A 13,832-nucleotide genomic window follows, 5' to 3' on the forward strand; every position below is an offset into this window, starting at 1 on the left:
GAGACTGGTCTTTCTGTCGGTGGTGCTGATCTGGACATGATGATGTCTTCACAATCCTTTTGTACATGGTGTAATTATAGTTGCTGTTCTCTTCAAACCAATATGGCCGTCGTCTCTGTTCTCGTTCTCTTGTTTGTGGTTATGTGGTCTTCAAACTGGTTGGTGATTGCTTTGAGATTTGAGTCGCCATGTTTGCCGGCCTCATGTGGTCCCACCCGGATTCACTACTCATCGTCGCATAAGGTACCTTCCATGGACCACAGTCCTTTGCAACGGCGAATGCGCAAGCGGTCTTCTTCTTGATCTCTTCAATGCTGCTGTCAGGGTTGTAGTCCCTTAATGTCAAGCCCTTCTCATGGTCAACGTCGAAACATGCCAGCTCTGTGATGATTGTGTGTACACATCGTGCGCCCGTCACTGGGAGATCGCACTTGGCTTTGATCTTGGGATTGCCATGCTTGTCGCAGTGAGTCTGTACGACTAGAACTTTGGTCTCTTCAAAATTTGCGACGAGATCCATGGCGCCACCCATGCCTTTGACCATCTTTCCAGGTATCATGTAGTTGGCAATGTCTCCATATTGGCTACATTCCAGTGCGCCGAGGACCGTCATGTCGAGATGGCCTCCTCGAATCTGGCCAAATGAAACATCCGAGCCAAATGTGCTGGCGCCAGGAATTGGCAGGATACTCTCCTTGCCTGAGGAGATGATCAGTAAGACGGCGGACAGCTTCGCGGGCAAACGCTCACCAGCATTGATACAATCACTTGATTCCTCACCCTTTTTCGGGTATCCTCCCACATCAATCACGCCATTCTCAGACTGCACAAACACATGTCTACCATCCTTGGCCGCATAATCAGAGGCCAGCGTCCGGCATGCCCACCCCGTATTGCATGAGCTTCCAGGTACAAATTCTTTGGCCGCCCGCTGAGCGATGACGTCTCTGGTGGTCATCTCTTTCTTATTATCATCGCCTTCGTCCAGCTTGAGCACCTCAATCTTTCCCCATTTCTCACCCTGTTCACGTTCAATCTAGGTAGGTGCATGGATTCGGGTGAGCGCTCGCCGGTCTCGACGATCTCCTCCGCCTCTACAATCGTGATCTCGGCTGCATTAGCCATGATACGATTATAATTGAAGGACGTCCCTTTGAATATGCAATTGCCCGTCCTGTCCGTTTTCCAGGCTTTGATCCAGGCGAACTTGGCAGGTTCGAAGCTTTCCTCGAGGAGATACTCCTTCCCGTTGAACTTTCTTGTCTCATGAGGCTTGTTCCAGTCGATGGCATTCCCGTTTAAGTCGTACTTGGTCAGAAGCTTTCCCTCCGCATACAGTGTTTAAAGCCCGGTAGGAGTGTAAAAAGCAGGAATCCCTGGTCGGCAATTTCGAATCTTTTCGGCGAATGTTCCCAAGGAATCAAATGCAACTCTGTCTGACCGGAGAGGTAGTCCTGCTCCATGACTGTGCATCTTCCAATGTAGGAGAGACTCTGCTTGGCAATCTTGTTATGTGGAGCATACAGGCGTCCCAGTCCCCAATCGTCGTCGCCTGATTCGGTAGAGATCATGTTGAGCGAGTCGATATCGTCCCGGGTGCGGACGTATTCGATAATGGTCTCGGGTATACCGCTGAAGCCGAAGCCTCCAGCCATAACAGTCGCTCCGGAGTGGAGGTCTCGGAGCGCTTCCTCGACCGATGAGAGAAGATTTCAAAGTCTTTTCTTGAGGTCATGGTGGTGGTGGTGGGTCGTGATCTCTCCAGTACGATGAGACTGCAAGAACCAGAGACGATGGACTTTGGCTTGGTTGTATCTGAATAGACCTGCGGATGGGAATAATCATATCGGCGGAGGTAGTGGGAGGTGATGTAGTGTTCCAACTTAGCCGAGAGACGATGTAATCGAGGCAAAGTTTGGCTTTAATCGACATCTGTCACGCAGGTCCGGCTCGACCAACAAGCAGTGCCATCGGGATTTTCAGTGTTTTCTCCGAATACCCGCAAACCTGCCTCACCTTGAAGTCCTCATTGTGCGGCATCGCGCAGGCGGCAGGCCACTTGTTGCTCGAAATTCGGCCATGCCACCCGACGTCTCGACGGGCTGACGAAAATCCCTTGTGCGTATACCGCATCTGCAATACTATACCGGTGACCGAGGATCTACCTTGCCTTGAGTCCTCATGGTCTGCTGTCGACTGTCGACTATTCTCAATGCCTGGACTATGCTACGGTCGTCTTGATAAGCTTTCGAAAATTTCCTCGCTTATGGGCCGCCTATCTACCTTCGTTACGTGGCTGGCCACGACGCCATTCAGCCCTATGTGGATGATGCTATGCACACATCCGCAAGATCCGGAGAGCAACTCGATGGTGCTTTGACGAACGCCAACTGCCTGCACAACTCCATCTGGTCTGCTTGAACTCGATCACAAGTTCACAACTATGTCTATCGATGAAGCCTTCCTCCAAAAACTGGAATCTTTGTTCCCGGGTCAAGCTTCTGGCCCGTGGTACGTCTACGCAGGCCTCATATTTAAGGCCAATGACCAAATGGATCACATCAAAACGCTATGGAAGTATCTCGCCCACAACACACCCGCGGAGGACGACCAATTCGTAAAGGCCAGGAAGCTGCGTGAATCCTTACTCAAGGCTAGCGTACTCGTCGGCTTTCCCAAGGTTTGTTGTCCTCGTTTGAAGTAGGTCAAACCATGCTGATCTCCTTACAGGGCATCAATGCCTGCACGGCTCTTCGGAGTGCGATCCAAGCTGACTGTCCTCATCTAGAAGAGAAGCTCGACTCGGACACTTCACTGAGGCAGCATCTTCAACGTTCCGAAAAGGATGCCCGCGGGAGAGAGTTCTTCGGCAAGATCTACGCACACCATACCGATCGTGTGTTGAGGAATATGTCCTTGGCGAGCGGCGGAGACCTCTCCGAATTTGCGATCAATGCCGTTTATGGCGATCTCATGGCCGAGGAGACGAGATTGGACGCCAAGGAGACTGGACTGCTGGAGTTCTTGGCTTGCTACGCTACCGGGTGAGTGCTGAGGGATGGAGGTATAGTGGCTTTGCTGACGTTGGTAGCGGCTCGGTCTGGAGTCAGGCAAAGGGACACATGTATGGTTCGCACAATCTCGGGAATGGTAAGGAGGAGATCTTTGGTGCGATTGCCATCTGTCAGGCCATCGAGGAGCGTTTAGGGATTGAGGTGAACAGAGAGCCGAAGGAGAACTGGGCGTGGACGGCGAAGGCGGAGAAGTGGTAATGTGTTTGGAGACCGTCCCACCTTTCTGTCCGATACGTCATCACGGTGTTGCTCGTCGCTGCGTGGGCATAACATATCTCAATTCCTCGACTACAGAGTAGACTACCCAAATTCCGACATCGAACCAGCGCCACCGGATACAGTTTCCCTCCAGTCAGCCGTATTACCCGCATCATCTCGGTCTAGGACCATTATAATTTCCATTCCATCACCTGCATTCCCAGCATCTCCCCGCTGAACAAAGTCCGCCACCGCTCAAGACCAAGTCTGCTCTGCGCCATTAGAGCGGGGAGCAATAGCATCGTTCCTGGGTGTACTTGTTGAAGTAGTACACCCCAACGCTGCCACTGACGTAGTCGAGGTAAATTCTGGCAGCTCCCCGGCAAGGCGCTCGGAGTAACTTCTTGATCCCAGAGCTATAACGCGAATCGCAGGCGTATTCCATACACATACCAAAGGTGTTGTTGCAGCTGGACAGCGAAGGGGCGCCGCAATCGTCGAAACAAAAGTCGTGTTGATCGCAGCAGGGGCCAAAGTTGAATTCCGGAACGTAGTGGTGGTACTTCTCGCTGCCACAGCCGTTGATCGTTGGATCGCGAGCACCCGGCTTGACATGGCCTCCTTGTCCGGGCGGGCATCGGTAAGCCTCATCTCTCTTTGTTAAGAGGCGGCGGGAGGCTTCCTTCTCGAGTCGATCGTCCATGAATTGCGGATCGTAGTTGAATGCAATCATGGCTCCAATCGAGGAGGCCGACCGGGCAGTGAGCGATGAAGTCTTGCTTTCTTGCGAGAAGCCGACGTTACCCTTGCAATCGACGGTGAAGATTGAAGTCGCTACGTTCTTGCCGTCGACACGCTGGCCAGATGGTCCGGTGGACGCGGAAGTGAGGACCAGGCTTCCATCATCCGTTCTGCCGACAAATTGCGACTTTGCCGTGTCATCGTCGGCCAGGATCAAGTCGTACACGCCTTGTGGAGCATTCTGAGCTTTCTGGAAGTGAAAGACGGGGACATCCTCTTTGGTGGCAGGGAGTCCGGTCTTGTCTTCAGCTTGCTCGAGGTTGTTGTCCCTTTTGACAAATGGTACGAGGTCTTTGTTGACGAGGTGGAAGATGCTCTCTTTAGAGTCTGGGTCTACGACGCAGGAGGCAGTAGCGGGCGAGGACAGGAGCACTGTCAGTGCAAGGACTTCGAGAAACTTCATGGCTGAAGAGGTGATTGATTGGGAAGTGCAGTCTGCTGTGATCAAAGTGGCGATGATGATGATGTTGATGGTCCTGAGCACTGCCTTTATAGTCGTTTTGCACCTCACTGGAAGTTCATGGTCGAGATGACGGACGTAAATTTTCCTCCAGCGTCGTTGCTGGTAGAAGTGGGCACAGACGAAAGCTGCCGCGCTGTTGGACAACTTTCCGGGATGAATGAACACTAGCAGGGGATTCTTGAAAGAGTCCCATTGTAGAGAATACAGCGTCTGGAGCATATCAAGATTAAGAAACTGCCTCGTGGCTGCCTCGTGGCTTCGTATTGCGGCCATTTGGCCTGCGGACAAGGATTACCCGGGGATGCCTCCGATGCGGTGAATCGCTGTGACGAGGCTGTTCCCCATACATACAGCGTGTGAGCGCATCGGACGGATCACCGCTGGTGGGCGTACTTGTAGTGCCTCAGGGTTGATTTCCAGGCCTCATTGGCCCGCGCCCTTGTAATCGGGCCAACAGCTTTTGGACAAGGATTGAACGGTGATCCGTCCGATGTGCCATGCTGTACACATGGGAGACAAAGTCAATGGCACACCACGTGCAATCAGGTCGCATATTGAATGGTCGGCAGTTGCAAGGCCAGCGAGCACGGACGCAGCTCCGCACGGTTCGCGATGGCTGGGTTCATTCTTCTCGAGTCTTCTCGTGATGCCGCGTTTCATCGCACAAGCCATCGTCGAGCTTCCCTGGAGCATGTCTAGCAAGGTCTTCTATTGGCCCCATTTGTACGGGAGGTAGGAAGTATTGGGGTACGCAGCCATAGACTTGATACACTTTCCTCGAGCTTCCTGGAGCCGGATCGAGTCCTCGTATGTGTCCATCATTGAGCGTGCCCAAGACTCGCATTTCGATTGGAGCGGTGCGATCAAAGCCTTGCTCGTCGGCGCTGTCCCCACTGCGGTTTGCAGACTTTGCAAGCGTGTTTTCATCCCACGTTTGGGCAAGCATTCCTGTCGAAATTTAGAGTTTTGGCCAATACCCTGTGCGCAGAAGTAAGTGCGAATTTGTTCTTCGTAGGTACAGAACCTTATTGACCCACTCTGCAGGGACTGAAGCCAATCGAGGCCTACGAGCTTGTGAACAAGCTCTGCCGGGAGAGATGCTTAGCCGCGAGACGTGTTCAGCCACGAGAAGTGTTCAGCCTCTCGCCGTGAGACCCGAGAATGGACTTACAAAGGCCCGTTCCTATGCGGATTCGACCGTGGTGATCCCTCTAACAATACACCATTTCCACTCCACGTCTACATCTAGCTTTACATCCGCACAAGTTCAAGCATACGTGATCATCGCTGCGACAATGTCAGCAGCAGTCCTGGCACAATTCGAGCGGACCTACCTGCAGTGCAATAGATAGCGCCCCGTTCGTGAGTTTCCCTTACTACGTCGATTTCGTGATTCTGGCCTTTGGCGATATCGCTATATATTAACACACTACTATGCTGGTGTTACACTGTTGCCATAGTCGTCGTCGTCGTCGTCGTCGTCGCCAAGACGCTCTCGCACCACTATTAATCTTACGCCCTTACGCCCTTACGCCCTTAGCGATATACACACCACTATCGATCTTACGCCCTTAGCGTATATACACACGAACTCGCCGCCGCCCTTACGCTATCTTACTACTAATCTTACCGCGATCTCGCTATACTACGCCTACCGCCGAATTACGACTACCTACGTAAGGAGATTAAGGTTCTTCTTTAAGTCTTAGGCCTAACCTATAACGCCGTCCGAGCATAGATAAAAGAGCAGAAGGGCGTAGATATATCGTATGCTACGTTCGAGCATGTGATCGCTACTTAGGGGATTACAACGAGACTACGTAGAGCTAATCTTAGTGCCTATAATAAGGAGCGGCTAAGGGCTCGGATTAAGGAGCTGTTCTAGGAATTAGACGAGGACGATGCTACATGCTATAAGATCCTTACTATTAATAGCTTTGCTCTCTCGAAGTAGCAGTTCGTAGAGCTAAGGAAGAGCATAGGATTGTATAGGAGGATTCTAAAGGATAACTAGCTATCCTATAATAAGATTATTAAGAGCGTGTTAGTCGGAGTAATTAAGGGTAGAGCGCTAGAAGATTACGGATACCGCAACCTCGCAAGGGAGATGCGGAACGAGTTTAAGCTAATCGGAAGGTTCGTAATTTTAGCTATCTTAGTGCTTATCTTAGTGCTAACCGCTATATATAGGAACCGGATCTTTAAGATCGCCTATCGGATGAACTTAGCGCTATTCGATGCACGCCGCATTAGTAAGCGAGTAAAGGTCCGCTCTTATCTTCTAAAGGCTAAGGGACTAAACTATATATAGTCGGTAGATGCCTATTACAAGCTTAAACTCTTCGGCATTTAGATCTATTGCTGCATTAACGTGTATTTACGGAAGATTATATAGGCGTACGTCGGCACTATAGCTAAGACGAAGTTCTCGGTCTTTAGCTAGTATCTTAGTGCAGTAGATTAGCTCGGGTTTACTCTATAGGTAAGCCCTGTATCTATTAATCTCGGTAGACGTCTCGGTGGACATCTCGGTGCACAGGCTGACTTATATACACAGATCCTGCGAGCTAACTATAGCGTAGAGACTCTAATAATAGCCGACGCCCACCTTTGCTTCCGTAAGAACTAAGAGGGCTATTAACTCCGTTTTAATAAAGCCTTTTAGTATACAACTAGCAAGGGCAACAACACTATTAAGCGTTTCTGGGGTCTTAGTGCATTAGCGGCGTTTAACTAGTAGCGTGACCTCTTTATTAAGCTCCGCAACAACCGTCTATATAACGAGGATTAGCGGGCTGACCGTGTAGCCTTCCTCGCTGTATACGTGCTAATTATGCGATACACAGTCTGGCTGTTCGTTAGCAGCTACAACCGACACCGCATTCGTAAGCACCCTAAGATTACTAGCTATATTGCCGGTATTCCGAACATACTCTACGCATATCTAGAGTTAAAGGGGACCGAGAACTATAGCATCTACATTAACACTACTTATCCTAAGATCCGACAAATAGTCTAAAATAAGGACGAATTCGGTGCGTATGCTATTAGCTAGGATCGCCGCTAAGATCTACCTAAGATCGTGCATGCCGCGTTACACTAGCGCTAATATACTAATTAATTTATACAGACCTTATATTATATCTTCCCCTAGCTACGATGCATTAGGTTAATTACACGCTTGTCGAAGGCGGCTTCCCTACTAAATTAGATAGTCGTAAGTAGGCTGCTAATAGCGAGAAGCTCTATGTTGTTGCATATCTCCACCTCCGCGCTGCAGCCGCTACTTACCTTGCCGCCGGTAGTAAGCTAGTAGAGTTTTAGAGGCCTACACAGGGCGCTAGCCTGCAGCTAAGAGATCGCATAAGGGAGGTATTTATAGCGAATAGCTTCCCTCTATAAGATACAGAGTAGATTATGCTAAGATCGCGAGATAACAGGCCCTTAAATAAAAACTCTGCTCTCTCGCACCCTCTATCGTTTACACCCTTACCCTCTGTTTTCTCTATATCCTGCACTATTTACACCTCTAACTACTTATACCTCTAACTATCTACCTCTAACTATCTATATACTCGAATAAATATCTAACAGCTCCGAACTATAGCTCCTGGACTATTTACTAAGTTCTGCACTAACGGCGGGGCCCTTTACAATGTCGGACTTACTAAGAACTGTAGCAACTGCGGCTGCGACCCCCTAACGACCGAGATCGCTGCTAAGATCGCTACGCCGGTAAGAGATACTAGCACTTATAAGGGCTACAACGTCTTCTACTCCGGTCGTACTAATACCGTCCGACAGAGCACTTCTAAGAAGCACACTCGCCCTACTAATGCTAGCACTCGCGCTCTATTACTTAGGTATGCCGCTTAAGCTAGAGCCGCCGCTTTTGCTACAGCCGGCAATAGTATACTATAATCTTCTAGTCCGGCTCTACCTCTAGCCTTAACTACTAAGTAGCAAGGCAACAAGCTACAAGAGCCTATCGTGTAGGAGGTTAGCCTCGCGTGCACTATATATACAGTCGAAGTAGATACTACAACTGCGGTGCACACCTACAGCCCTTAGAAGGAGCCCTTCGAGTAGACTAGCTAAGGCGTTGTTGCTAAGATAAACTCTAATCTTAGTGCCCTCTCGGCGAATATAAGAAAGGGCTACCTACTTAAATACCTCCTTAAGGAGAGCGAGCATGCTCGCAAGCGTGTCGAACGCAACGCCTACTACGACTGCTTCCTTACCGTAAAATATAACAGCTTAAATTAGCCTATTAGGCCTAGCGACAAGAGCACTATATCGCAGGATCTCTACCGGATGCTAGCGCCCTTCTACCCTAACACTATAGTTAAGCTCGTTAAAGCTACTATATATATTACGCTACTTATAAACGAACAGTACACCTGTAATCGCCGTAGAGGTTATCTTAATAAGATAGCCGAGAACGAGGCCTACTAGAAGTTTATAAGAAGTAGCAAATCCTAGAGACAAGCCGACCTTAATAAGAAGCGCGCTGCTAAGCTAGCTTACAAGGCGACTAAGGACGCTCTTAGAGCCGATCTTAACAAGGATCTTACTAAGACCGCCGCCGGCACCTCCGCCGGCACCTCCGCGGGCAAGGGTAAGGACACTAGCAATCTATAGGACGCTGCGTTTGCCGCAGCCCTTGCTCTTAAGACTGACGACGATAATCTTAGCGATGATCCTAATGCTAATCTCGATGCCGCGATCGCTAAATCCCTAAAGGTTAAGGCCGAGCCTACTACCGGTCCCTCGAGGGCTAGTAAGCGAGCTGCTAGTTTAGAGCTTCCGCAGCTATCCTTACTAGTAAGACATAACGACTCTATTATTATCCTTAACGACGTTAACGCCCTGTCCAGCTCGCATAATATAATAGCAGAGGCTAAGGCAGCTATTACTAGAAGAGAGAAGGAGAAGGCGGCCGAATCTAGCTTAGTAGCGCTACTACCGTCGCTACTACCGCCGCCGCTAGCACAGACGCTAGTTAAGGCAATAGCTATAGCATCTTTAACGTCCTCCGGAGTAGTTAATACGACAGCGACTCTACGATCTTCGTTAACTAAGCCGAAGAAGAAGAAGGATAGCATCTACGACCGTATCCGCAAGCTATTAGCCGCTCTAAACCTTACGCTATTGCAAGAGCGCTCTAAGATACCGAATACGCCTGTTAAGTAGGAGCCGGAGGTAAAGATAGAGTCATTTATAGACGAGCCTATCGTCGGTAAGTCTACAGTCGACGAGCCTGCTGCTGCCGCTGTGGAGGAGCATGTCGATAAGCCTGTCGTTAATAAGCCTGTCGTTAATAAGTCGGTAGAGCAGGAGAGCAATAGACCGAGACGCAGTAGTAGGAAGAGGATTGCGTCGGAGAAGAAGAGGGCTAAGAACGAATCTTAGTGTAATCTTAGTACGTTTCTTAGTGTAGTATATAGCAAGGGCAGCATATATAAAGGAAGCAGACATAATAGAAGTATATATAGAGGAAACTTAGGTATTATTTGGCAGCTCGAGAGCCGATCTTACTATATCTTAGTGCGTTTCTTACCTATTTGCCCTCTAACTTCGCCAAACGCTGCTTAATCGTAGCATCCTTCTCCTCTAACGCCTCTCTTACTATTGTTAATTCCTCCTAGTTTAGCTTATAGCTCGCTAATAAATCTACCTGCTAATCTTTAAGGAGTTTAATCTTACTTACGAGTCCCTTAATCTTAGCGCTATAGCTACCTTTAAGGAGTTCGATCTTACTTAGCAGTGCCTTGCCCTTGTTCTCCAGCTCCAAATTCGCATCCGTTAACAGCTTAATATTATCCTCTATTGCTACTATCTTTACCTTTATATCTGCTATTATTCCTCTGCTAGCAGCATCCTCGACAGCAGGCTCTACTCCCTTATTAACTAGCTTGCTAGCACCGTAGTTAGCCTTGCTACAGCTAAAGCAATATCCGCAAGTCGTCTTGTGCGTTATAATGTCCTTATATGCGCGACATATATAGCCTACTCGCTTGTAGAGTCTGCACTCGGTAAACGCCGGCAATCCTAAAACAGGATAATTAGCTAAGATCGCACTAGGATATGCCGAGATCTCCTAGCTTAAACTTACCTTTGTCCGTCTCCTATACTCGACCTACATAATTGTAGCGGTTAAGCGTCTAACGACTGCTTCGACACACAGCGGCGTCTGCTAATTGCGCCTTAGTAAGAGCTTCGGTCTATGCCTTAACGCTAATATACTACGGAGCGAACTAATCTATTATAGTCGGTATGCGGAAGGCTTAGAGATCTATAGGCAGCGATAAGGTTGCTAGCGGCGGTGTTAGAGTTGGAGGGTCGCTATTAGACGGAGGATTATTAACATCTCGCATTAGTGTATCGTCGCGCTCGATCGGCAGGCCTTACGATTCGAGCCTGGCTTTTTTAACAGCTTCGCCTTATAGTATATTCTAAGTAGTAAAGGCTATTGTATTATAAGCGAGAGCAAGAGCGGCAGAGATTAGTAGTAGTAGTAGTAATATTAGTGTTCGAGAGAGAGAGAAACGACCGCGGAAGGGGATATTTAAACCTACCAAATGCCCTTATTAGCATTGTGCGCACTTATATGTAATTGTCAGCTCTTAGCGTGATCTTAGTAACCGGCTGACAATAGGTGGTAATATATACAACAATAGGAGCGTTTATTAAGGGAGTGAAGTTATTTGAGCCCTGCACGTGACTATCAAAATCACGAAATCGACGTAGTGAGGGAAACTAACGTATGGTACACCATCAATATCCCAAACGGACAAGAATTGGCCGGTGATCTTTGCGCTGTGTGGAGACGCTGTTAGCGCACGACATCCTCGGGACCGCAGTATCCGTAGAAGTCAAGGACGCAAACGCCGAGTGCAAGGACTAGGATTGATCGAAGCCCGAGATATTGTGGAGAAGCTTAGTACTGCTGTTGTGGAGAAGCTTAGCACTGCCGTTGTAGGCTCAGCACTGCGATGGGCACAGTTTCACCTGCGGTAAGGTAGGCGCGGGTAGTCAACTGACATTCCTGTCAAGATGGGAAGCTCTCCAGTCTTATTTCTCTTCTTCCCAGGACAGTGAATCACTCTTCCAACACAACCACAGTCCACATCTACCTGAGACGACCTCCGGCTATTCAGGTGTGCTACTATCGCCCGAACGCACCATGCACCTACAAGGATACCTTTTCATCTCCACAGCGGTATCGGCAGTGCAGGCTCAGTCCGAAAACATCTATTAGAACACATACAGATCCTGCCTCAAGGCTCACGATCGAGTTGCCTAGTTGTCCCGTTGGTGTGGCAAACACGGCGGAATTTCCAACGTAGCTGTGAATAGGTGTCGCTGGTGAGCTACCAGCGCTTGCTGGATTATGATCGTCGCTTATTAGACTGGTGGATTGCGATACCACGGCGAATGCTCTGTCGAGGGCAGGCTTGGCTTGAACAATGGGTCGGGACAGGGATGAAGAGAGCGAGGAGAAGGCGGAGGAGCACTGGATGTTTATCCCGTCTTGTTGTATGCTCGCGATACGTATAGGATGCAGTTCGACGTGAGTCGCTTGTTCCTACCTGTCCTGTCTTCTCTAGCCAGCTCATTGATATCGTATGGGCACACACTCACTTCCGAGCTGTAGGATTCCATTTGTCGTACTTGACAAGCTGTCGAGCATGTCCGTAGAGACCTATCACGGCGACTAGTACCAGATATGGAACGTGCAGAAGGCTAAATATCGCCATCTGCCAAGTCGTAGTATATCTAGACCTCACCTGCTCGGTGAAGTACAGAGTGAGCAGGACCGCGATGAAGCTGTGATGTGTTAGAGCTCTCATTATTTCCAATGTCGTAGGAAAAGCATACGTTGCCCAGAAGAACCACCCTGCCGTTGGGTATCGAAAGAAGAGGATTCGAACGAGTTCCGAGAGGTCGCTAGGCCAGTCCGTAATAAGAAAGCTTACGAGGAGGCATACGTGCTGTGCGATCAGATGATGACTAATCTCTCGGACGAACAAGAGAGAGAAGAGGCCGAGGCGTTCGTTGAAACCGCGATTACCGTTGGGTGGATTTGTCCAGAGCAATGGCATGTGTTTGATCGAAGCTTGGCTCCAGCCTTGGGCCCATCTCAGGCGTTGTCTCCAGAATGCGGCAAAGGTGTTGGGTGCTGTTTCGAAAGATACAACATTCATGTCATGGACGATTTGTTTGCCCAAACCATAGGCACGAAGAGCAGAATCAATGTCTTCGGTTAGCATGGATCCGTCCATCTTGTGCTTACGCAGAAGTGGGGCTCTCCAATACCCGTTGCTCCCGCAGAACAGACCGAGTCCGAACATCTGACGTCTTCCTGGGTGGGAGATTGCATATATTCGGTCGAATTCGATTGAGATCATCTTTGCGTAGAAGCTTTCGGAGGTGTTGTAGACAATGCAACGGCCTTGGACAATGTCGATAGTGTCGTCGGCAAGGAATCGCTCTGCAGCCCAGCGAGGATTGTAGGGATGTGGGCAGTGGTCGGTGTCGAAGATTCCGATAATGTCTGCGTTCGATTTGAGGGTGAAGAAGTAGTTAAGGTTGTCTGCTTTGGATGTGGAGCCGGGTGCCTTGATTATTCGGAGGGTTTTGTACTGCTGTGGTAGTCGGGCCAATTCGCTTTCGAGGGGCTCGATGGGTATAGGCGTGTTGTAGACCAGGTTTATGTTCAGTTTGTCTTTGGGATAAACGAGTCTCTTGCATGCATAGAGGACCTGTTGTCGGATGATGTCCTGTTGGTAGTTAGCATAGCAAGATCGCTCGTGGTAGGAATCTGACCTTTTCGTTTGGGAGGTAAGCCACGATGACAACGTCGATAATGGGTAGGTCTTTGACCTTGCCGTTGCGGTCGCTTGGAAACCGTCCGCCGTGTTTAATGGCGATAGTAGCTTCGCGGGCAGTCCGCACAGGTGCTAGGCCAAGGAAGGAATCGATCATGCATGCGGAGTTTGTGGATATGTAGAAGAAATACAAGATTTTGATCGTTTCTTTGTTGCAACAGACGAAAATGGCCGTGGAAGCGATAAGGTAGGTAACGACAAAAGCGGAGGGCGTCCATTCTGTAATCCAGCTGGAGAGGGCGGTGTGTGCATCGTCGTTGGCGGTGCCTACCGGTTCAGAGGATGTCATTTCCGTTGAACAGACACCGAATGAGACGTGCAGTTACATGGTCGTTAGTAAGGTGAAGTTTCCCCAAGACACAGGTCTCCGTTAGCAGGACAGGGTTGGACCCATGTCACGACAAG

The 13,832-nt window shown here is 49.3% G+C and overlaps 4 protein-coding genes across 4 annotated transcripts; 1 reads left to right on the forward strand and 3 right to left on the reverse strand.

Annotated features, from left to right (window-relative positions):
- Positions 1-359: 359 nt before the first annotated feature.
- On the reverse strand, positions 360-2,068 carry MYCGRDRAFT_107850 (uncharacterized protein; the record flags this gene model as incomplete). The annotated part of the gene is made up of 5 exons (XM_003855724.1): positions 360-381; positions 432-699; positions 751-931; positions 1,021-1,112; positions 1,337-2,068. 5 exons carry the CDS (start codon positions 1,653-1,655, stop codon positions 360-362), a joined length of 882 nt encoding a protein of 293 aa, XP_003855772.1.
- A 375-nt stretch (positions 2,069-2,443) lies between these two features.
- MYCGRDRAFT_67800 (uncharacterized protein) lies at positions 2,444-3,304 on the forward strand (the record flags this gene model as incomplete). The annotated part of the gene is made up of 3 exons (XM_003854698.1): positions 2,444-2,680; positions 2,731-3,044; positions 3,092-3,304. 3 exons carry the CDS (start codon positions 2,444-2,446, stop codon positions 3,270-3,272), a joined length of 732 nt encoding a protein of 243 aa, XP_003854746.1.
- A 248-nt stretch (positions 3,305-3,552) lies between these two features.
- MYCGRDRAFT_90411 (uncharacterized protein) lies at positions 3,553-4,476 on the reverse strand (the record flags this gene model as incomplete). The annotated part of the gene is made up of 1 exon (XM_003855723.1): positions 3,553-4,476. One exon carries the CDS (start codon positions 4,474-4,476, stop codon positions 3,553-3,555), a length of 924 nt encoding a protein of 307 aa, XP_003855771.1.
- A 7,700-nt stretch (positions 4,477-12,176) lies between these two features.
- Positions 12,177-13,524, reverse strand: MYCGRDRAFT_35809 (uncharacterized protein; the record flags this gene model as incomplete). The annotated part of the gene is made up of 3 exons (XM_003855722.1): positions 12,177-12,366; positions 12,418-13,319; positions 13,366-13,524. 3 exons carry the CDS (start codon positions 13,522-13,524, stop codon positions 12,177-12,179), a joined length of 1,251 nt encoding a protein of 416 aa, XP_003855770.1.
- Between the last annotated feature and the right edge of the window lie 308 nt (positions 13,525-13,832).

Source organism: Zymoseptoria tritici, chromosome 2 (assembly GCF_000219625.1).
Source record: "Zymoseptoria tritici IPO323 chromosome 2, whole genome shotgun sequence".
NCBI lineage: Eukaryota > Fungi > Ascomycota > Dothideomycetes > Mycosphaerellales > Mycosphaerellaceae > Zymoseptoria > Zymoseptoria tritici.